The 25,249-nt window shown below is 43.0% G+C and overlaps 1 protein-coding gene across 5 annotated transcripts in view; it reads right to left on the bottom strand.

Annotated features, from left to right (window-relative positions):
- cdh7a (cadherin 7a) overlaps nucleotides 1-25,249 on the bottom strand; it is a 146,367-nt gene that overhangs the window by 80,299 nt on the left and 40,819 nt on the right. For all 5 annotated transcript variants that reach the window (XM_048529269.1, XM_048529270.1, XM_048529268.1 and 2 more), the window contains one exon: nucleotides 7,962-8,129. In XM_048529269.1, coding sequence (XP_048385226.1) covers nucleotides 7,962-8,129 — 168 coding nt within the window. The remainder of the gene's footprint in view (nucleotides 1-7,961; nucleotides 8,130-25,249) is intronic.

Below are 25,249 nucleotides of genomic sequence, written 5' to 3'. Positions count from 1 at the left end.
TGCTGTGGTTACTGTGGCGTAATGGCGAGCACACGGGTCTGTGACAGCTGGGATCTGAGTTCAAGTCCCGGGGCAGCCTATTTCCTGGTCACTTTAGTGCTCGGCCTGGGCGAGTCCCTTTTGCTCCAGTTGCCGTGGCGTAATGGCGAGCCCGCGGGTTTATGACCGCTGGGTTCTGAGTTCAAGTCCCGGGGCAGCCCATTTCCTGGTCACTTCAGGAAGGACATACTAGCCCTGGATCGTGTCCAGCGGAGATTCACACGGATGATCACTGGAGTGGTAGGTTTAACGTATGATGAACGGCTAAGGATCCTGGGATTGTACTCATTAGAGTTTAGGAGGTTGAGGGGAGATCTAATAGAAACTTACAAGATAATGTATGGTTTAGAAGGGGTGGACACAAGGAAGTTGTTTCCATTTGGCAGGGAGACTAGGACCCATGGGCACAGCCTTAAAATTAGAGGGAGTAAATTTAAAACTGAAATGAGACGACATTTCTTCAGCCAGAGAGTGGTGGGCTTGTGGAATTCATTGCCGCAGAGTGCAGTGGAGGCCAGGACGTTGGATACCTTCAAGGCAGAGATCGACAAATTTTTGATCTCAAAAGGAATCAAGGGCTACGGGGAGAGTGCAGGGAAGTGGAGTTGAAATGCCCATCAGCCATGATTTAAATGGCGGATTGGGCTTGATGGGCCGAATGGCCTTACTTCCACTCCTATGGTTTATGGTCTTATGGTCATTGTGGCTCTAATCTTCCCCATTCTTACATTGTTAGACAACACCATAATTCTTCAACCCTGGCATCTTGCACATGTCTCTCTTTAACCAGTGGCTGTGCCTTTAATAGTTTGGGAGCACAGCCTTAAAATTTGTTTCTGAGGCTGAGTTCGCTCGATTCTTAATTGACAAGGGAGTCAACGGTTAGAAGAATAAAAAGGAAATAAGCGTAAAAAGGAAATTAGAGACGACAATTAAATCCCAACCCTAACACTTTCTAAGACAAAGAACAGAGAATGTCAGAGTATCTCAGCAGGTCTGGCACCATCTGTGAAGAGAGACAGAGTGGTATGACTCTCAGAATTCTTCTTCACAGATTTGGGAGAATCCATGAGTCACCATTCGATACAGGCGGGTCCAGGTATCATGGCCTTTAGCAGCCCAGTAAATTTCCAGTGGGCAGGTTTCCCATCTCCTGCCATTCTTATCCCTAACTAAACAGAGGTCAGGATTCCCACCACAGACAACAAAGTGTGGAGCTGGATGAACGCAGCAGGCCAAACAGCATTTTAGGAGCACAAAAACTGACGTGTCAGGCCTAGACCCTTCATCAGAAAAGGGGGATGGGGAGAAGGTTCTAAAATAAATAGGGAGACGGGAGAGACGGATCAAAGATGGATAGAGGAGAAGATAGGTGGAGAGGAGACAGACAAGTTAAAGGGGTGGGGATGGAGCCCGTAGAGGAGAGTATAGGTGGGGAGGTAGGGAGGGAATAGGTCAATCCGGGGAGGACAGGCAGGTCAAGGGGGCAGTATGAGGTTAGTAGGTAGGAAATGGAGGTGCGGCTTGAGGTGGGAGGAGGGGATAGGTGAGAGGAGGAACAGGTTAGGGAAGCGGGGACAAGCTGGACTGGTTTTGGGATGCAGTGGGGGGAGGGGACAAACTGGGTGGTTTTGGGATGCAGTGGGGGAAGGGGAGATTTTGAAGCTGGTGAAGTCCACATTGATATCATTGGGCGGCAGGGTTCCCAAGCGGAATATGAGTTGCTGTTCCTGCAACCTTCGGATGGCATCATTGTGGCACTGCAGGAGGCCCAGGATGGACATCTCGTCTAAAGAATGGGAGGGGGAGTGGAAATGGTTTGCGACTGGGAGGTGCAGTTGTTTATTGCGAACCGAGCGGAGGTGTTCTGCAAAGCAGTCCCCAAGCCTCCGCTTGGTTTCCCCAATGTAGAGGCAGCCACACCGGGTACAGTGGATGCAGTATACCACATTGGCAGATGTGCAGGTGAACATCTGCTTGATGTGGAGAGTCATCTTGGGGCCTGGGGTGTGGGTGAGGGAGGAGACGTTGGGGGGCAAGTGTAGCACTTCCTGCGGGTGCAGGGGTAAGTGCCGGGTGTGGTGGGGTTGGAGGGGAGTGTAGAGTGGTCAAGGGATTCCCACCAGCAGGATTTGGCCACTCCCAGCTAGCCCTCAACTGTCGACTGCATTAAAACTATCGGTTGAAACTGCCCCGATCCTTCATCTAGTGCCTAAACAATGATTTATGAAGGCTCTTCAATCATGAGGAGCTTTTAAGACAAGCTTTCATTCGCAGAGCTTACTAATTCTAAAGTAGAGCCAGCCATCCTCTGACTTTAATTATTAAAAGCAATATATCAACAAATCCCAGGTTGGCAATTTTAAAGACAATTTATTTCTACTTAATGATTTCTTGCAAATGGTATATAAGTTATTAAATTTAGATCATCAATTGAAAAAAGGTTGTTTTTGCAGACTTGGCTCTCTAGACGTTTCTGTATTGGCATAATGGAAAATACATGGTTAAACTACAGATCAGTATCATTCCACGAGCAAAAGCAGAACAATATCGGAAAAATGATAGCTGCTACCTCTGTGTTACTTCTAAGGTTATGACTACATGGTTAAATGATTCAAATCTCCTAATTGGTGAGTGATCTGAGAGTTTCTTTCATCCTCTCCAAATTATACAGGTTTGATTCCCTTATTTCAATTGATTCACTTAAATCAAAGCTATAAACATAAGTCTATATTTTGAAGAGGGTTAGATTCTGTCATTTTTTACTGTTTCACTGGATTTGGGCATCACTGGCTGGGTCAGCATTTGATTCCCATTTCTGAATGCCCTTAGCTGACCAGGCTAATTCAGAGGGAAACTGAGAGCCCAAACACCTTGCTGTGGGTCTAGAATCACACGTAGGCCAGACCAGGTAAGGATGGCAGATTTCCTTTCCCGAAGGACATTAATCAACCAGATGAGTTCTTACAAAAGTTGGTGATAGTCACATTGTCACCATCCCTGAAGCTGGCTTTACATTCCTGATTTTGTGAACTGAATTGAAATTTCACTAGCTGCTGTGACAGGATTTGACCCACAACTGTCAGAGTGTTAGTCTGGGTTCCTAAGTTTTGGTGTGGTGGTGAAGTCTTTGGACTAGTAATTCAGAACCAATGGGCCAAAGATTTTTAGAACATGGGTTTGAACCCCACCACGGAAAGTGGTGACACTTGAATTCAGTGGAGAGCTAGCCAAAGGTGACTATGTAAGCACGCTCAATTGTAAAAACCCATCTGGTTCACTCATGTCATTTGGAAGTGAATCTGCTGATTTTACCTAGCCTAGACTACATGTGACTTCAGACCCATACCAACAAAGCTGACTCTTAACTAGCCTCTTGGCAATTAGGGATGGGCAATAAATGCTGGCCTAGCCACCGAAATCCTCACCGCATGAAAGAATTTTAACAAAAAGATTCATACGGTGATGTGACCATTCTCTCCTCAGTAACTCTATTTCTATTTGGAGATGCTCACTGCTTGGCACTTTAATGTGAAGAATCTCGTGATTGATCAGCCAAAGTCTAAATATTCTCCAGGTCTGGCTGTGGGCAGACACAAGCCATTTCAGGATCTGCCCAATAGAATCCGAGGACTTGCAAATGATACTCCACACTATACAATGAGCAGCAATCATCCTCACCTCTGACCTCATGCTGCGGAGACTTTCTTTTCTCTGTCATGCTCTTTCAACAAATATGAGTTCCTCTGAAGATGGTTGACTGGATCCTCCAGATCCTCTTGAAAATGTATCTGACTTACTCTGACAAATTCCCTGCTGATCTTAACTCTTCTTCTCTGGATGATTAATGATCTGAACATTGAATAGCAATAACTCCCCTCACAATGGACAGTGCAGGTACCTGCTGAAACAAGACTGTCCTTCCCCTTATTAATACTAAAAACTACTCAAAAAAATAAGGTGTTCAGTACCATGTCTATGAAGGGTACCAGGGATGTCAATCACTGCTGAAATAATCTGTAGGATTCACTTCGGATGACGACATGATAAAATGTGTTGGAACGTGTGAATCAATGCATTAGCTTGCTTCACATTTTAAGGAATTTAATATTGTGGAGGTTTGTTAAAAAAAAGTGTAATCTCGTAAATTAGCACTCATGAATTGGAGCTTTGATTGGCTGAAGATTGTAACATTGAAGATATAGCCAGCATAGGAACAGAGACAGAACCCTGTTGGGATATCGTAATAGGTCACTCAGATTATTTCAGAGGAAGTGTCAGTATAATGTCCAGAGCCCCAGGATAATGTCCTGGTGACAAGGAATTAAATCCCAACATGGCAGATGGTGAGAATTGAATTCAATTTTTAAAAAAACAGTCGTAAGATAGACAGCTTCACAGTGACCATGTAGCTACTGGCGATTGTTGTAAAAACCCATCCAGTTCACCAATGTCAGTTTAGGGAAGGAAATCTGCCATCCTTACCTGGTCTGGCCTACGTGTGATTCTAGAGCCACAGCTATGGACCACCCAAATTCCATGTCTTAGAAAATCAGGAATCAAAAGTTAATCTCAGGATGATCATGAAAGCATTGTCAATTGTTGTAAAAACCCAGCTGGTTCACTAATCTGCCGAAGGAAATCTGTCATCCTTACTTGGTCTGGCCTACATGTGACTCCAGACCCACAGCAATATGATTGACTCTTAGCCCTCTGAAAGAGCCCTGGCAAGTCACTCAGTTGTATCAAACCACAACAAGGTCTGACTAAAGGGATGAAACTGGACAAACCACCGGAAATGGCCCAAGTCACTGCAAAAACAATGACAAACATAGCCCTGAAGACCCAGCAAGGTTGTCTTCACTGGTATCTACAGGCTTTATGAGAGAGCAGTCCTACAGATCAGTCAAGAAACACCCCAGGCTGAACTGCACAGGGAGAATGGTGGAATCATATCAATTCTTTCGTTCCTGAGGCTGAGGGCCACATGGACCAACATCAGGGAAGTTTACTAGGGAAAACTCATTGCTACCAAGGACAACATGAACTGCCAGGTGCCCGACATAACTGTCATCTCCTAAGGTGGGCACGTAGCTCGGCTGGAATAGGTCTCTTGCTTCCTGATTTTACCAGAGATGCTGCAAAATGTGCCCCTTTTTTTGTTTTATTCACACATTAATGAGAGTGTTGCTGAACAGGTCAGCATTTATCGTCCATCCCTAATTGCTCAGAGGGCAATTAAGAGTCAGCCACATTGCTGTGGGTCTGGAGTCACATGTAGGCCAGACCAGATAATAATGGCAGTTTCCTTCCCTAAAGGACACTATTGAACCAGATGGGTTTTTCCAATAATCAACAATGGATTCATGATCATCATTAGGCTTCTCAAACAAGATTTTTTATTGAATCCAAATTGCACTATCTGCCGTGACATGGTTTGAACCTAGGTCTTTAGAGAGCCCACCATTAATACTACTAGACCATCAGCTCCCCAGCTCAGCCTGAGTTCCTCAGCATAGTGTGCTATCTTCTTCAATTTCTTTATCAATGACATTCCATCCATTATAAAGTCTGAAGTGTCCTGTTTCACTGATAGTCCTTTATTCATTCATGGGATGAGGGCATTGCTGTGTAGATGGCATTTAACACCCATCTCTAATTACCCAGAGAGCAGTTAACAGCCAACCACATCGCTGTGAGTCTGGAGTCACATGTAGGCTTGACCAGGTAAGGATGGCAGTTTCTTTCCCTAAAGGACATTAGTGAACCAGATGGGTTTTTTTGAAAATTGACAATATTTATCGAATTCAAATTCCACTATCTACCATGGCAGGGTTCAAACCCAGGTCCCCAGGATGTTATCCGTGTCTCTGGATTAACAGTCCAGTGACATTACCACTAGGCCATTGCCTCCCCTGTTATGTTACACAATCTTCATAACAACTTGCCATGCCTCAGGTACTGAAGTAGTCCACGTTCATGTACATAGACAGCATTCAGACTTGGGCTTAGAAGCAGCAAGTAACATTCACGTCACACACTGTCTGGCAATGGCCATCTCCAAGAACAGACAATCCAACCATTGCCACCCATTTTGAAAAATATTTCCATCACTAAATCCCCCACTGTCACTTTGCTGAGAGGTACCATTGGCCAGAAGCTGAACCGGTCTTGCCATTACTCAAGCTACAAAAATGGGTCAGAGGCGAAGGATTCTACTGTGAGTAACTCAAATCCTGACTGTTTGAATCCTGACCAGGTTACAAGTCAGGAGCATGACAGAATACACTCCAGTCACTTCAACAACACTCAAGACATTCAACACTATCTAAGACAACCTGCTTAATTGACACCCCCATCTACAAAACTTTCCCTTTACCATCAACACAGAATGACATCAGTATATACTATCGACAAGATACACTACAACAACTCGCCAAGGCTCACTTGACAGCACCTTCTACCACTCAATTGCTGTCATCTCTTCAAAATGGGTCTGTTAATTAACTCCAATTTAACTAACTTTATTACTGTATCCAGATCCTAATACTGATCCTCCCTCCTATGCCATCTCCATTCCATGCCATTCTAACCTTCCCTTGCCATTCCTCTCAAGCCATCACCTTCCTCCTGAAAATCCACCCTGTCCTTCAAAGAGACAAGTGTAGTTTTAGAACAAAGAACAAAGAAAATTACAGCACAGGAACAGGCCCTTCAGCCCTCCAAGCCTGCGCCGATCAAGATCCTCTGTCTAACCTGTCATCTATTTTCTAACGGTCTGTGTCCGTTTGCTCCCTGCCCATCCATGTACCTGTCCAGATATATCTTAAAAGACGCTAACGTGTCTGCGTCTACCACCATTTTTGTCGTACAAGCACAAAATGCTGGAAAGCTTTGGTAGGCAGAGAAAATCAGAGCGCCTTTGTTGGTGGGCTCCTGCTACCTTTCAATTTACTCATTTTCTGCCATATGATCCCACTTCCTCAATCCTACCCTGCTTGCCACCAAATTTGATAGCTATATACGTATCATCGGTTCCAGCCGCCCACATGCTCTATGTGTCTCCACTTGCAACAGCATTGCAGACATCTGCCTTAAACTGACGGATCAGCACAGTCTAGACAGTCACAATATGCCGGTTATTATAATTGATACGCTTCTTGATGCTTTATTAAGAGGCTGAGTTACTGTCATAGAGTCATAAAGTCATACAACACAAACACTCTTTGGTCCAACGAGTCCACGCCGACCATAATCCCAAACTAAACTAGTCCTACCTGCCTGTGCTTGGCCCATGTCCTTCCAAACATTTCTTATTCATGTACTTATCTCAATGTCTTTTAAAGTTTACAATCAGTAACATCCACCAGTGAATAACCAATTTAAATAACTGAAAATGACTTTGACGAACCACACAGGGTAAGTTGCTGGTTCTGTACACTAGCCAGTTCCTTAGCAAATTAAAATAAAATAATATTCAAGGAGTTTTAACATGTTGGCTGCTGGGCTTTCTGCTCAATGCTTATTTAAATTAAAGTGAAAAGCGGTCTGAAGCTCAATTTGAGTTGGACTTAATTTGCACTTAAAATGGTGCGACCTTTTATGTGGTTTAAGGTTTGAGTCCTTCAGATCTGAAGAAGTTAGCTCGCTCCAGTGATGCTGCCAGACCAGCTAAGTTTCTCCAGCAATTTCTTACTTGATTTCAGATCTCCAGCACCCGCAGTATTATGGTTTTGTGCTGATTTTGGATGAATAGAAATGCCAGGCAGTAGAATATATGGAGAACAACCACAATATGAAAGGCAGCCAACACATATTAATGTGCAGTGCATATTCTGCACTATTGCTTCACCTCAGGATAGTATCACAGTGAGAGTTTGATAAACAGTTTGCTTTTATGAAAAGACAATGTTGTTCCTTACTGCGAGAGAAGTGAGGTGGATTGTCATTGACATCGCTCAGAGTCACAGTGATGGATGTAGTCCCGGACAAGCCTCCCATCTGTCCAACCATGTCTTTAGCTTGTATAACCAGTAGGTAGCGATCCTTGGCCTCTCGGTCCATATTCGGTAGAGCTGTTCTGATGATTCCTGAAATACATATCCAAAAAGATCAGTTGCGTGGCTGCATATGTCTGAAACATGACTGGCATGCAAATTCACTTCATCCAGCATGCATTAATCGAGTGACCGCGCTGTTAAGGAACAGCTCACACGGTCTGATTTAATACATCCACAAGCTCGCTGATGGTTTAAAGTTGTTAATAATTTACTACTGTCTGCGCAGCAGAATTCACAGAGTCATGCAGTGCATCAAGCCTGTCCTTTGTAGACCTATCCAATTAGTGCCACTCCTCAGCTCTGTAACAACAGCCATGAAAAAAATTCATCCATTTCAAGCAAATATCCAACTCTCTTATGAAAGTTATGTCTAAATCTGCTCTTGCCCTCTTTCAGGAACAGCGGTACTCCAGATTTCAACAACTTTTGCCATGTTAAAAAAATTTTCCTTTTCTCCAGTTCAAGCTGCGCTATCTCGTTACCAAATCTCCTGCACGAGAAGAGGTTTTCATTCCCACAAAAACCCTCCATCTCTTCCGTTGGGGAGATGATGTCAAAGTTTGAAGACAAACATATTCAAGAACAGATTCTTCCTCACTGTTACTAGATTTTCGAATGGACCTCTCAAATCTTCATTCTGATCCCTCTCTACACCTTCTCTGCAGCTGTATCTCTGTCTTCTGCACTATTTTCTGCTACCCTGATGCACTTTATATGATATAACCTGTCTGTAGAGCACAGTAAACAATACTTTTCATTGTATCTTGGTACATGCGACAATAATACATCAATCAATCAATCTCAACTTGAAATTGTCTGCTTTAAGAAGACCAAACCCAGCTTTTCTCACCTGACCCCCCTCCCTGGTACAAACAAAAACTAAAAGAACTACAGATGCTGGAAATCAGAAATAAAAACATAAGTGCTGGAAAGACTCAGCAAGTCTGGCGGTATCTGTGGATAAAGTGAATGTTTCGAGTCCAGTGACTCTTCAGAACCCTCACTGGTATTATTCTCAAAGCAACTTCTGTACCATCTCCAAGGCCTCAGAATTCTTCCTAAAGTGTGGTCCTCAAAATTAGGCACAAATCTAGCTCAGGTCAAATAAATAGAGATGCACAAAGTTTAGCATAACTGCTTTGTCTTCGTATGCTATGCCAGTCAATCACAACATCAAGAGTCTCAGACAGAAATGGAGAGTGCTGGAGAAACTCGATACGTTTGGCAGCGTCTGCGGAGAGCCAGATAGGTTTAAAGTTTCAAGTCTAATAAAGCTGGAAATAGATAGGGTTTTATGTGTTGCAAAATTAGAGGAGGGGCATATGGAACTGACATATTGAGATAGAACATAGAACACAGAACATAGTAAAGTACAGCACAGTACAGGCCCTTCGGCCCACGGTTGAACTCCATCTGCCATTTCTCAGCCCAGCTCTGCATTCTGTCAATGTCTCGCTGAAGCCTGCAATAGCCCTCGATACTATCAATGGCACCTCCAACCTTTGTGTCATCAGCAAACATACTAACCCACCCCTCAACCTCCTCATCCAAGTCATTTATAAAAACTACAAAGAGCAGAGGCCCTAGAACAGAGCCCTGTGGGACACCACTCAGCACTGACCTCCAGGCAGAATACTTACCATCTACAACCACTCTCTGCCTCCTGTCAGCCAACCAATTCTGAATCCAGACAGCCAAATCACCCTGTATCCCATACCTCCTGACTTTATGAATGAGCCTGCCGTGGGGAACCTTATCAAATGCCTTGCTGAAGTCCATGTTCACCACATCCACTGCTCGACCCTCGTCAACCTGTCTCGTGACTTCCTCAAAGAACTCAATAAAATTTGTAAGGCATGACCTGCCCCTCACAAAGCCACGCTGACTCCCTTTAATCATGCTATGCTTTTCCAAATAGTCATAAATCCTATCCCTCAGAATTCTTTCCAAAACCTTGCTGACCACACATGTAAGACTGACTGGTCTGTAATTTCCAGGGATTTCCCTATTCCCTTTCTTGAAAAGAGGAACAACATTTGCCTCCCTCCAATCTTACGGTACGACTCCCGTGGAGAGTGAGGAAGCAAAGATCTTCGCCAGTGGCTTAGCAACCTCCTTTCTCGCTTCCTGGAGCAACCTAGGATAAATCTGGTCTGGCCCTGGGGAATTATCAATCTTAATGTTTGCCAAAATTTTCAGCACATCATCTTCCTCAATCTTGATCTGTTCAAGCCTGTTTTCCTGCTCCTCAAAGTTCTCATAAATTCTTATAAATGTTTTCCTTGATCTCATGCAATCCTTAATTTACTTTGTTAGCCTTGGGTGTTTCACATTTCCTTTTGGATGTTTGTGCTGTCAAGGAATGTATATCTGTTGTAGTCCATGGAATCCTTTTTTAATTAGCCATTACCCATCTATTATCAGATCATTTGCCATTAACAGCTGACCCATCATGCCTTGAGTTTCCCTTATTCATGTTTATGACTTTACTTTCAGAATGTACTGTTTATCACATTCAATTTTAATGTAGAATTCTATCATATTATGGCCACTGTTTCCCAAAGGCTCCTGTACAGCAATTTTATTCGTTAGCACTTTCTCATTACATAAAATATTCATGTGGCCCCAGTGAAAAGGGACATGTCAAGGCTTATATATTTTAAGATTCATAATTTGAGAGCGAAAATTCTTTATTTTTTTAAAATTGCATGAAGTACAAATTAAAGCAAATATTGAGGACTTACATGATAAAAACAAAATACTGCAGATGTTAGAAATCAGAAAATGCTGGAGATACTGTGATCAGAGTTAATGGGAACTGCAGAAGCTGGAGAATCCGAGAAAAGCAAAGTGTGGGGCTGGATGAACACAACAGGCTAAGCAGCATCTTAGGAGCACAAAAGCTGACATTTTGGGCCTAGACCCTTCATCAGAAAATAAGATGAAGGGTCTAGGCCCAAAACGTCAGCTTTTGTGCTCCTAAGATGCTGCTTGGCCTGCTGTGTTCATCCAGCCCCACACTTTGTTGTGCTGGAGATACTGAGCAGGTCTGTCAGCACTTGAGAGAAAAAGAGAGTTAATGTTTTCAGACCACGAGTCTTCTTTGGAACTGAAAGGGATTGGAAAAATCTGATTTTTATGCTGCTGACAAACGTGGAGGAGGAGCTTTGCAAACAGATGTTGAAAGTGACCACAGCAAAAGACAAAAGGAGCATTAATGGTAATAAAGAAAAGATATATGTGCAAAATAGGTGTAAATAGTAGGTGTGAATAGTAAAAAGTAAAACAGCTCTGTTGGGAGCAAATCTATGCCACGGCTGGGGAGGTGAGTAGTATCAAAACACAGTGTTCATGCTCTAAATTTGCGGAACACAGTGTTGGGTCCAGGAATCTGTAACTTTTAGATATTTACAGCTTTACAGAAGTCAGTTGAGTTCAACAGCTTCAGAACAGTAACATGGTCCTTCACTTTTGTTGCATCCTTCCCTTCAGAGTCTTAAAGGTATAAGTTTGCTTTTAATAGAGGAAGGGTCACTGGACCCTTCCAGTTCTGAGGAAGGGTCATTGGACTCGAAATGTTAACTCTGTTTTCTCCTTCACAGATACTGCCAGACCTGCTGAGCTTTTTCAGCAACTTTGTTTTTGTTCCTGATTCACACCATCTGCAGTTCTTTTGGTTTTTGCTTTTAATAGAGGTCCCCTGTATTATTTAATTCACCTCTATCATTAATATCAATTTTTCAACTACATTTCTCCTTTATTGGTCTCAGCATTCCTTATGGTTTTTGCTCAGTGGCCATAATATGATAGAACTCTACATTAAATTTGAATGTGATAAACAGTACATTCTGAAAGTAAAGTCATAAACATGAATAAGGGAAACTCAAGGCATGATGGGTCAGCTGTTAATGGCAAATGATCTGATAATAGATGGGTAATGGCTAATTAAAAAAGGATTCCATGGACTACAACAGATATACATTCCTTGACAGCACAAACATCCAAAAGGAAATGTGAAACACCCAAGGCTAACAAAGTAAATTAAGGATTGCATGAGATCAAGGAAAACATTTATAAGAATTCTATACGAAGTGGTAAGCCTGAGGATTAAAAACAATTTGGAACCCAACAAAAAATGATTCAGAAATTGGTAAAGGAAGCAAAAGAGAATACAAATAGAAGCCAATGCAAAACATAAATGCTGGATTGTAAAGGCTCTTTAGGTATGCTAAAAAGAAAACATCAGCTCAGCTAAATGTGAAACTCATTTAGGGTGAAGGCAAGAATATTTATAATGTAGAACAGGGAAATGATCGAAAAGCTAAGCAATTATTTTGTGTCTATTTTTAAGGAGGAAGTTACAGAAAGTCTTTCAGAAATACAAGGCAACCAAAGGACTTGTGAACAAAAATAGAAGTAGGCAGGAAAGCTCAGCAGGTCTGGCAGCATCTGTGAAGAAAAAAATCAGAATTAATCTTTCAGGTCCACTGACCCTTCATTTTGGAACTGGTGAAGGGTCACTGGACCCAAAATGTTAACTGACTTTTTTCTTCACAGATACTGCCAGACCTGCTGAGCTTTTCCAGCTACTTCTATTTTTGTTCCTGATAGACAGCATCTGCAGTTCTTCTGGTTTTTATTTAGTATTTAACTCACTGCCAGGCATGCCCAACTTGAAGAAGTTCTGTTCCTCTCTCTGACGGGATTTCCGTTCCAATCCTTCATCTTGCCCACCGACTTTAATTTCACTGTCACTCCTGGTGTTTGATCAGGTAATTGCTAAATCTTGTTTCTACAGCCATTTCACATTCCTCAGTGATTGCGTCCGGCTCAGACTCACCCCACGTGGATTCCAACTGAAGTTTCATCCCTCATGTTTTGAATCCTCCCAGGACCTCAGATATTTCCGTGATGTTCAACATTCCACAGACAGCTGCTCTCTCCACATCCTGAGATCCACACTTAGTGCCATATAGCACCACATGTGCACTCTCGAACGTTCCCTCCAACAGCATCGCAACACACTGGCTCAGGACTGCACCACTCCGCAGCTCCACTTCATCCTCCAGCTCATTCGTCGTGCTAACAAGGAACTTTTTCTTTTCCGTTCAGGAATCAAGGCCCACAAGATGCAACAATTCAGCAGTGCCCTTGGCTCTCTGGAACCTTCCTCCCCTGCCCTTCCCTCTGACTCCATCCCCTCCCCAAACCGCGCCACCTCCCGTCAGCTATTCACCATCCCTCCTAACCTTCCGGTCTCTGATGATGAAGGTCTGTTCTCAGCAAAGGCCTCAACTTTAATCCTCGACGTTGAAGTCTTCCTCTGCCATCTTCGCCTTTGTGCCCATTTCTTTGGACAAGAGACCTCTCCCCATCCAACATACCCCTTTGCCCAAATCCAACAAGCTCCCTCCACCTGGATCCCTCCCTTCGGCCTTTTACCTGCACTCCATTTGTTAATTGAGAACTGTTGAAATCATTGGTCGCCTCAATTTCTCTGTACCCGCCCCCCTATCTCCCACTGAACTGACTGCACTTCATGCCTTTAGATCTAACCCTGACTGTGTCATTAAGCCTGCCAATAGGGATGGTGCTGTTGTAGCGTGGCGTACTGACCTCTACCTTGTACATGCTGAGTGCCAGCTTTCAGATAATTCGTCCTATCTTCCCCATTACCCCACCATGGCACATCAGGCTATGATATCTACAATGGAAATTGATCTCATTTCATCTGGTGACTTCCCACCCACTGCTTCCAAGCCCCAGCCCCGCACAGCTCACTTCTAACTCCTTCCAAAAACAGGACTGTCCGGCAGACCCATTACTTCAGCTGCTCCTGCCCCACAGAGCTCATTTCTTTTTACCTTGACTCAGTCTTCTCTCCCTGGTCCAACACCTGCCATTGAAACAAAAGGGTCACTAGTCCTGAAATATTAACTCTGATTTGTTTCTTCACAGATGCTGCCAGGCCAGCTGAGCTTTACTAGCAGCTTCTGTTTTCTTCCTGATATACGGTATCTGCAGTTCTTTCGGTTTTTACAAAGGAGTTGTGAAACTGGAACTGAAAGTAATCACTATTAGTAACTGTTAATTGATAAAGCCCCCAGACCAGATGGGTTACACCCCACAGTTTTAAAGAGGAATATTGGATAAATTGGTGATTACCTTTCAAACTTCTACCAATACAAGTAAGGTTGCTGAAGGCTGAAAAGCAAATGTAACTCCATATTTAAGAACAGCGATAGAGACAGAATGGAAAACAATACCATTAGGGAGAGAGTGATAACTAGGAACGGAGATAATCATGGTCAAACTGGGCAGGATCAACATGGATTAATGAAGGACACAAGCTGACAAAAGTTGCTCGAGTGATTTTCATAATATATTAATTACATAAGAACATAAGAACTAGGAGCAGGAGTAGGCCATCCGGCTCCTCAAGCCTGCCCTGCCATTTAATAAGGTCATGGCTGATCTTTTTGAGACTCAGCTCCACTTACCCGTCCACTCACCATAACCTTTAATTCCTTCAATGTTCAAAAATTTATCTAGCTTTGCCTTAAAAACATTCAGTGAGGTGGCTTCAACTGCTTCACTAGGCAGGGAATTCCACAGATTCACAACCCTTTGGGTGAACACATTCCTCCTAATCTCAGTCCTACGTCTGTTTCCCTTTATCTTGAGGCTATGCCCCCTAGTCCTAGATTCATCTGCTAGCAGAAACAACCTCCCTGCCTCCACCTTATCTATTCCCTTCATAATCTTATATCTTTCTAGATCTTCCCTTATTCTTCTGAATTCCAATGAGTATAATCCCAGCCTACTCAGTCTCTCCTCATAATCCAACCCTCTCAACTCTGGAATCAACCGAGTGAATCTCCTCTGCATCCCCTCCAGTGCTAGTATATCTCTTCTCAAGTAAGGAGACCAAAACGGCACACTGTACTCCAGGTGTGGCCTCACCAGTATGCTATACAGTTGCAGCATAGCCTCCCTATTTTTAAACTCCATCCCTCAAACAATGACAGACAAAATTCCATTTGCCTTTTTAATCACCTGCTGCACCTGCAATCCTACATTTAGCGATTCATGCACAAGGACACCCAAATCCCTCTGCACAGCAGCGTGCTGTAATACTTTACCATTTAAAACATAGTCCATTTTGCTGTTATTCCTACCAAAACGGATGATCTCACGCTTAACATTGTGCCCACTTACTTAGACTCACTTAGCATTGCAGGAGTAAAGGAGAACTAGTCGATTTGATGTATCTGGATTTTCAGAGGCTGCTGTTTAAGTCCCACATAGGAGAATATGAAACAAGATTCTGAGGAAGGGTCACCTGACCCGAAACGTTAACTCTGTTTTCTCCTCCACAGATGCTGCCAGACCTGCCAAGCTTTTCCAGCAACTTTGTTTTTGTTCCTGATTTACAGCATCCGCAGTTCTTTCGGTTTTTATTTAAGATTGGAGCAAATTGGATTGGGGGAAGAGACTAGAATCGATTGAGAATGGATTAACAGAGAGAAAGTAAAGAAAGAAATAACTAGATCAGTTTTTGGTTGTTACCAGTTGGGTAACATGTGTATCAGTGCTAGGATCACATCTACTCACAAGCTATATGAATAACTTGGATGTGGAGGAGCAAGTGTAATCTTCCAAATTCACAAGTGACACAAACTAGGCAGGAATGTAGGCTATGAGAAAGATGGAACGTGGCTTCAATCAGATTTCTACAGGTGAAGTGAATGGGCTGGAACATGGCTATTGGAATCTAAATATGGGAAGTTTAAAAAAAAGACAGAACATTTACTAATTAGTCAGAGGTTTGGGAGTGGTATCCAAAGGGAGGAATTTCTTCTCTCAGAGGCCTTAGGAACTCCTTGCAGCAGCGAACTGTGGGATCAGAGTCCTGGTGTACATTTAAGGCTGAGACAGATAAATTCTTGGTGAATGGAGAAATCACAGGTTACGGGAAAAGAGTAAGGAAGTGCTTGGGAGCAATGTTGGATCAGCCATGATACTATTGAATGGTGGAACACGTACAAAGGGCTGTATGCTCTGCTGCCGTTCCTATTTCTTAAAAGTCTGAATGTCTTTATTCAAGAGGCACTACAAGTTGGAAAGCAAGTACAATGATCAATAAAAAAGAGAAATGGTATATTTTACCAAGGGGATTTGAGTACAGAAGACATCCGGCTGAACACTATAGAGTCTACACCACGTACTTGCCTGAGGAAGGGCATACTTGCTTTAGAAGGAGTGCAATGTTCATTCATTCTGTCTTATCCTGGGCTGGCAGGATTATTTTATGAGGATAGCTTGAGGAAAATGTGGTTATATTCTGTCGAATTTTGAAAGAATGATCTCAACTTTCCCCTTGCTGACGAATCTAGAACGAGGAGACAAACTCAAAATAAAGTGTCAAGCCATTTTAAAACTGGGATGAAAAGCAACTTTTTCACCAAGAGGGTGGTGAATCATCAAAATTCTCTACCCCAGAGGGCTATGGAAGCTCAGGCACTGAACAGGTTCAAGATAGAGCTTGACAAATTTCTGAAGGCTAATAACAACAAAGGGACATGCAGGTGGTGCAGGAAAGTGATGTTGAGATAGATGATCAGCCATGAAGTAGCTGAGTGGCATTGCAGACTCAAGGGGTTGAATAAACTATACTTATTTCTATGTACCTTCATCTCTGATATCAACTGAGATACGAACTCATTTAAAATGAGCAGATACACCAGCGTCTCTGTTTAAAATGGATGCAAAAAAAAATTGAGCCAAACAGATATGATTGGTCAACGTTATCAAATCATTTTATGGAACGTTAAAGTCTTATTGTTATCAGGTGAAATCAAGCAAAATTAAGATACAGTGATGATAATGCCAGACTGGACTTTCTTCTGTTTAATAATTTCACTCAATTTAATAACGCTCTGTGTTTCACAATTCTGCAGTCAAAATCATTTGGAATGAAGTTCGTTAGGGAACAACTGCTTGCTATGCAGAACCTGTTAACTTTGTCAGATCAGATGAAGTATTTAACCAATATCACAGAGATGCTCTCCTTAAAACTGAAAAGATTAATAATACAAGTGATAACAAATGCATTTTTTTCTCCAGGCAGTCACATTGCAATGTTTCCACTCTTACACGACTAAGCATAATTGCATTACAAAGGCTTTTATAATCTGTAATAACCAAAATGTGATTACTACTTGATCTATAAATCCCTACCAGATGGACTGTATGTGAATGAAAAAGATTAGAGTTGGTAGCAGCTCTTTGTATTAAATCATACCTTGTGGGTTTCTTTTCAAAGTGATTATTAGTTCAACATAGAACATCTTCAATTCTAGTTAATAATGGCAATAGAACAGGAGCAGGATGAGGTTATATAAGGCCTTAGTCTGCTCTACCATTCTGTAAGATCACACTAATCCTTGGCAACTAATTCCAATGCCCCACCTGATCTCCAAAAGCTTGGCTCCCTTGACATCCAAAAAGTTCCCAGTCTTAGTTTTAACTACAACCAAAAGCTGGACATTTCTACCATCTGGGATATAAAACATCAAAGATTTTCAAACCTTTGAGTTAAGAAATGTGTCCTCATTTCACACATTGTGGCTAATCACTTATCCTGAGGTGCTATCCTTTAGTTCCAGACTGTTCAACTAGGGAAACAGCCCATCAGCATCTGCCCTGTTGAGTCCTCTAAACATTTTAACATTTCAGCAAGGTGATCGCTCAATCTTCCTCATTTGTTCATAGCATGTCAGCATTTCTTACTCATTCCCTACTGCCCTGGAGAAGGTGAGCTATCTTCTATAACTACTGCAGTCCATATGCTGTAAGTAGACCCACAATGCTGACAGGGAAGTAATTCAAAGACTTTGAAACAACGACAGAGGTACAGCTCCAAGTCAGGATGGTGGGTGAATTGGAGGGGAACTTGCAAGTGGTGGGGTTCCCAAGCTTATGCAGTCCTTGTCCTTTTAGATGGTCAAAGTCACAGGTTTGGAAGATTCCCTCAAAGGAGCTTTGGTGCATTGCTGCAGTGCATCTTGTCGACAAGACTCTATATGGGTCTCTGAGCCTCAGAAAACAGTGCACTTCATGGACATTTACTTATCTATCATCATCAATTAAAAGGAACATGTTTATCTATATAGCATCTTTCACATATGTCTTGTGAGTAACGCAACAGCCAATTCGTGCACAGCCAGCTCCAACAAACAGCAGTGTGATAAAGACCAGTCAGTCCTTTTCTTTAATTACTGTGGCTGAGGGATAAGTGTTTGTCAAACGACTGGGCGGAATTTCAATGCTCTTCTTCAGAATATTGCTACCATACCCATCTGAGAGGATGCTCAGGGCCCCAGTCTAACATGTCACCCTCGTTCAATATCACACGTGCACATTTCATACATCTGCTTATCATTCCAAAGCACAAGAGCACAACAGGTTTCTGAACAGACAGTGATGGAAACTCTCACTGATAGTTAGTGGGACTCCTTGCAGCTTTTATCACTGAGTTACATAGAACAGTACAGCACAGTACAGGCCCTTCAGCCCATGATGTTGTACCGACCTATTGTCCAACTAAGATCGAACTACCCTGCATTCCCTACATTTGATTATCCTCCATGTGCCTATCCAAGGGTTGCATAAAAGTCTCTAAGGTATCTGCTTGCAGAGGAGCTGCAGTTCAACAACTCCCCTCTTCGATTTAGTCACTTACAAAAACTGACTTCACAAAATCTCCTAATTATAAAACCCTTTCCCATTTTGACATTTAAGTGCTGCTCATGTCCTCCAAGCAGCGATGTCATGTGATCCTCTGGCGTCAACAGGCTGCTAATGATCGCTCTCCGAAGCAATAAAAATAGATGTCCGTGGCAAGTGGGATAAAAAGTCGCTCGCTTTAAATGCTAGTTTCTGTTTCCAGCGTTGATGAAATGATTAAAAATTAATTAGTGCCAGGAGCCTGACAGGCATGCACTCAGCAAAAGCTGGAAGGAGGCTCAACACTTTGTCAAACAGAACTGAAACAGGAATTGCAATTTCTCAAGTGCTTCAAAATCCGCTTCACAAGTTTCATTACAGAAGTTTACCATAATTGAAATTTCTAGTCAGAACAATGAGGTACAAACTTAAAGTAATTTTATTGTTCAATGACAAGAAATAGCAAGACACGACGAATCTGAGTGGCAAAGGGCATGTTTAAGTTATTAGCCGAACAGTCATTAATCCAAAAGGCATGCATATCTCTGGTGAGCCCAGACTGAGGGAATGATCCCAAGATAGGCCTTTAAAAAAATCAAGGAATTCTTCACTCAGTTTGAAATTCTCTACCCCAGAGGGTTGTGGAAGATCAGCCATTGATCAAGGTCAAGGCAGAAACTGAAAGACTTCTTCGAGGGACAACGGAATCCAGTGATAGTGTGGTAAATTCTGTAGAGGTAAATGATCAGTTATGATTTAACTATAAAGTACAGCAGGCTGAATGGTCGGCTCCTTTTCATGCATAGCTTCTTGCTACCTTATCCAAATGTTGTTTTATCTCCCAAGGTCAGTGAGACACACCTCTTCATCTGCTCTCTATTTCTAAGGAACCATTTATCGTGCATTCACTCTACTTGCTTGAGCTTCACAGATGCATCACTTCACACCTCTCCAGACGCCATTCCATTTCTTGTTTTTCTGCCCACCTGACCAGACCATTGCATGCCATTCTGTGCCTTTAAGAGGTATATTTTGCCCGTGTCTTTCTTTTTTAAATGAAGAAATGTTGAGACAGAGGTGATGAGCAGTCTGCTCCAAGGCCAATAAAATAAACAGTTTGCAAGGCTTTGTTTTTTTTTAAAAAGTTGGAACAATAGAAGCAGACTGGATGGTTGTGGTCAAGCGCCCACAAAACCAGGATTTTTAGCTTTGATTCTTCAGTAGCAATTGCAGCTTGCTTTTGAAGCTGGGTGTGGAGGCTACAAGCCGGAGTTCTCATCCGGCTGCTAGAATTACATGTGAGACAATCTATTTTACTGACTTTGCCTTTTTCAAGGGTGCGTTTATGCAATGTTACAATATTGAAAGAATTCCTGTTTAATAGTTAAATAATTTAGCTAGAAGTTCTAGCTGTAAAGTTTTCTAATAAAGTTATCACAACTTATTTTTGTTGTCTTCTGAAGGCAGTGTACGAATAAAGCGCATTTAGCTTCAAGCCTGAGAGTTTGACCAATCAAATTGCACCCAGAATGCAATGCCTGGCACTTGCCTTTAAAATAAGAAAAGTTGAGGTCTAGGCTATCTCCTTACAAGATTTTGAGGGGGTTTGGCCTGATCCATTACAACCAATATATTTTTGCCCTCTCTAGGCTCTTGTTCATTATTAAACTACAGGGCCAATTTCGTACCATGTTCTAATTTCTTAATTGTCCCTGCTCGGATTAAGATCTGAATCATTGTTGGATGCATCAAAAGCCAAGGATTGAGTACTGGTCCTGCAACATTCCAGCTAAAATAGCCTTCCAACACACAAAAAGAACTCTGACTATTACACTTTGCCTTCTGCCATCGAATCAATTTCTGAGCTAACTTGCTACAGCCTCTTGGGTTTCCTGAACTTTCACACTACTGATCATGCATCCTATTGGAGCCTGTCAGGAAACTTGTTAACATCCATGCAGATGATGTGAGGCCTTGATACCCACTATTGGTGATGTTCAGCAACACTCTTATTGAATAGTGAAGCAGACTAAAGTAGCAGTGCATGGCCCACTCTGATTTCCTAGATCCTTAGGCGACTAACTGAACTCAGCTCCAGAGTTGACTGTCAAGGGAACATGTTGCCAACTGGAAAATAATTACAACCGTTGGGCTTGGAGTCAGATGGTGCGACAGCTGGAGTGTGACATCTGGCTTGCAATGGAAACGAGGTGCATGAGATGAAACATGACCCTGCCATGGATCTGCTCATAAAAAGTGAAGGGATATACTGCACTATAACAGCAGGGTTCCCTGCGCCCAACACTGTTTAAACCTGGAGCACACGCAATGATGTAGCACAGAACAAGATCATTTGGCCCAACGTATCAGACCTAGCTCATTGGACGTGGTGGTCAAGCAGACAAATTCCTTCTCCACAGCCCTGCTAGCTTTTCTCCCCCTTAAGTCTTTGGTAGCATCACACGTCTGAAGCTGGATAGGTACATTTTGTTATAAATTCACCTCGTTGTATTTCAGAGTTAAAAGAGCAGAACATGGGGCTGTGTTATTGAATAGCAAGCTGCCGGAACTGGTGCAGATGAGGTTATCTTAGAAATGGTGTCAGAAAAGCTCACATCAGGGCTTCAGGGAAAAGAATACCTTTCTGGGGGGCAATGGGTGAGGGGGTAAGATGGAGATAAATACTCATTCTAGCTAGAGTGATGTGGCCTGGAGAGAGATGAATTTTACACCTTTTTTAAATTATGATTTGCAGCAAGAAAAGAGTTCAGGCTGAGCAAATTGAGATGTAGAATCATAGAATGTTCCGATAGAATAAGCCTATCCTGGCTGTGCTGGCCCTTTGAAAAACACAGCCTTCAAATAAAAGCAAAATACTGCAGGTGCCAGAAATCTGAAGCAAACACAGAACATGTTGGAGAAACTCAACCGGTCTGGCAGCAGCTGTGGAGAGAGAAACAGAGTTAACGTGCGTAGTCTGAGATGACTCTTCTTCAGGACTCTTTCTTTCTTCACAGATGCTGCTGCATTTCTCCAGCACTTTCTCTGCTTCAACCCCACCACCCAGCCCTTTCCTCAAAAATCTGCCAATCATTTTCCTCTCCGATGTTTATTTTTCTTCTCTATAAATTTTGCAAGTAGGTGCTGATGAAAACTTCAAACTAAATTCACTGGAGAAGGGCTTAGGTCCTTGGTTCCAATGAGCCTGCTCTGCCATTCAATAAGATTGCAGCGAATCCACATCCTCACCGATCTTTGATAACCTTTCACCCCTTGGCTCTTCGTAAAAATTTTTTTTCTACCATAAAACATTTAAAGTTTGAAATTTGTGTCCCATATACACAGGGTGGTGAAAAAAGCATTGAGCATGCTTGCCTTCATTGCTCAATTCTTTTGAGTATGTGAGTTGGAAAGTAATAAAAACCAACAGAACTGTGGATGCTGAAAATCAGGAACAAAAACAGAAGTTGCTCGGAAAGCTCAGCAGGTCTGGCAGCATCTGTGAAGGAAAAAACTGAACCACAAACGAAGCTGCATTAGAACATTATTCCAACGAGCCACCACACACTGCAGCACAGAGGAACTACGCAGACCAGAAGAAAATCACCTATACAGCGTATTCAAAAAGAATGGGTACCCTATGAACACAGTCCGCCGATTTCTCAGCAACAAACCCAAACAAACACATAAAACGGGCTCAGAAACCATAACCACTCTCCCCTACATCAAAGACATTTCTGAAATGACTGCCAGACTACTCGGACCTCTTGGCATCAGGGTAGCCCACAAACCCACCAACACACTAAAACAGCAGCTAATGAAGTTAAAAGACCCTATACAGACAACAAATAAAACGAATGTCATCTACAAAATACCTTGCAAGAACTGTGACAAACACTACATTGGACAAACTGGCAGAAAGCTAGCCACCAGGATACATGAACATCAACTAGCCACAAAACGACATGACCCACTATCACTCGTATCCTTACATACAGATGAGGAAGGACACCACTTTGAATGGGACAACACATCCATCCTAGGACAAGCCAAACAGAGACACGCACGAGAATGCCTAGAAGCATGGCATTCCAACCAGAACTCCATCAACAAACACATTGATTTGGAGCCCATCTACCATCCCCTGAGAAAAAGAACAGGAAATGACATCACCAATGCAGGAAGTAGCATCACCAACCCAAGGAGACCTAACCAGATAAACAGAAAGCGGGACATAACACCAGTGCTTCATCGGAGGCTCACTGATGATGTTACCTAGAATGGTGACGAAATGTCTGAAAACTAACCTTCCAGCTCAGTGAGCAAACTCACATCCGGAAAAAACTGAGTTTCGGGCCCAGTGACTGTTCCTCAGAACTGGAAAATAATGCTGAGGTTTTACAGGACATAGGTGAGGCCTCTTCTGAATACTGTGTCCAGTTCTGGTCACCTAGTTACAAGAAGGATATTATGAAGCTAGAGAGGGTTGAGAAGAGATTTACCAGGATGTTGCTGGTTATGGAAGATTTGAGTTATAGAGATAGATTGGATAGGCTGGGATTTTTTCCATTGGAGCTGAAGAGGTTGAGAGGGGGCATTATAGAAGTTTATGAAATCATAAGGAGTACAGATAAGGTGAATGGCAGGTGTTTTCTTCCCAAGGATGGAGGATTTCAAGGCCAGGGGGACAAATTTTTAAGGTGAGAGAAGAAACATTTAAAACAACATGAAAAACAAATTCTTTACACAGAGGGTGGTTCATGTGTGGAATAAATTTCCATGGGAACAGTAGATGCAGGTACAGTTACAATGTTTAAAAGATACTTAGGTAAGCACATGAACAGGAAAGGTTTGGAGGGATATGGGCCAGGAGCAGGCAGGTGGTACTAGTTTAGTTTGGGATTATGTTCAACATGGACTGGTTGGACCCAAGGGACTATCTTTGTGCTATATGGCTCTACGTCTCTGCTCCTACTGCCTTCTCAGGGAAGCGGCTCCAAGGATTTATCAGACTCTGCAGGAAATAAAATTCATTTCATCTCTGTCTTAAATGGGTCAAAAAAGTATTTAATCGTAACACTCGGACAACTGGGCTTTGGGATTTCAGGATAAAAACCTCATTTTGTTTTGTGTCAGCCGATGAGGGTATGAGTTAAAGGCTGCTACCGACCTCAAATTGTATTGTTTTCCAGGACAGGCAATAGGGATCGGCTAAAGATTAATGTTTCCTTATTTTAAAGCCAAGAGGAGGTTGGAAGGTGAGATAATTTATTTTCACAGATCTGCAGCGAACAACTAAATGTGGAGGATAGGGTCAGAAATCAATATTAGCCAGGGCAGTATGTTAAAGGAAGTTGAAAGAGAGCAAAACCACACCCTCAGTAGTCTCAGGGGAGGCTGTACGTTAGAATCTTGGCTGTGATTGCTGACCTTGTGAATTATGCTCCACTTTCATTCACATTTGTTCATGCATATAAGAGACTCGAGTGGCAAGATCCAGAGCAAGGAGGCCCCTCCACCCAGCTCCATCCTCACCACTGCCACTCCAACTTCACTCCCTCCCCAGCTCCATCTTCACTACCGCCATTCCATCTTCACTCCCTCCCGTGCTCCATCTTCACTACCGCCACTCCATCTTCACCCCACTCCACCCAGTCTCATCCTCACTTCCGCCACTCCATCTTCACCCCCACCCCCAGCCCCATCCTCACTCCCCACACCTCATCTTCACTTCACTCCACCCAGTCCCATCCTCACATCTCCCACCCCATCTTCACCCTCTTCCCACAGCCCCATCCTCACTCCCCACATCACATCTTCACTCTCCTCCCCACACAGTCTCATCCTCACTCCCCCCAACCCATCTTCACCCTCTCCTCCAGCCCCATCCTCACTACCCCCAACCCATCTTCACCCTCTCCTCCAGCCCCATCCTCACTCCCACCACCCCATCTTCACCCCCCAGCCCCATCCTCACTCCCTCCAACCTCAACTACACAACCTCCCCCAGCCCCATCCTCATTCTTCCCATCCCATCTTCACCTCCTTCCCCAGTCCCAACCTCTCTCCCCCAACCCATCTTCACCCCATCCCCCAGCCTGATCCTCATTCCTCCCACCCCATCTTCACCCTCTTCCCCAGCCTCACCCTCACACTCGCCACCCCAACTTTACTCTCCCCCAGACACTGTGTTAAATTGATCTATAGTGAAACGTTCAAAGGTCCAGATTGAAAAGGCACTATGGCGGCAAAACACTCAGAAACCCACTCCACAGCTCTGTCCAGTGGTGAGATCATGCAACAGCATTGTGACATCTTCCTGTTGACATTACACTGCCAATTTTTGTAGTCGCCGCTAACTTACACACATTTTTTAGCCCAGTCTTTAATTTACACAGAGTTGCATAGGCTGTACTGCACAG

The sequence above is a fragment of the Stegostoma tigrinum genome, chromosome 5 (assembly GCF_030684315.1).
Source record: "Stegostoma tigrinum isolate sSteTig4 chromosome 5, sSteTig4.hap1, whole genome shotgun sequence".
Lineage (NCBI taxonomy): Eukaryota > Metazoa > Chordata > Chondrichthyes > Orectolobiformes > Stegostomatidae > Stegostoma > Stegostoma tigrinum.
This window is presented reverse-complemented; position numbering and strand designations above follow the sequence as displayed.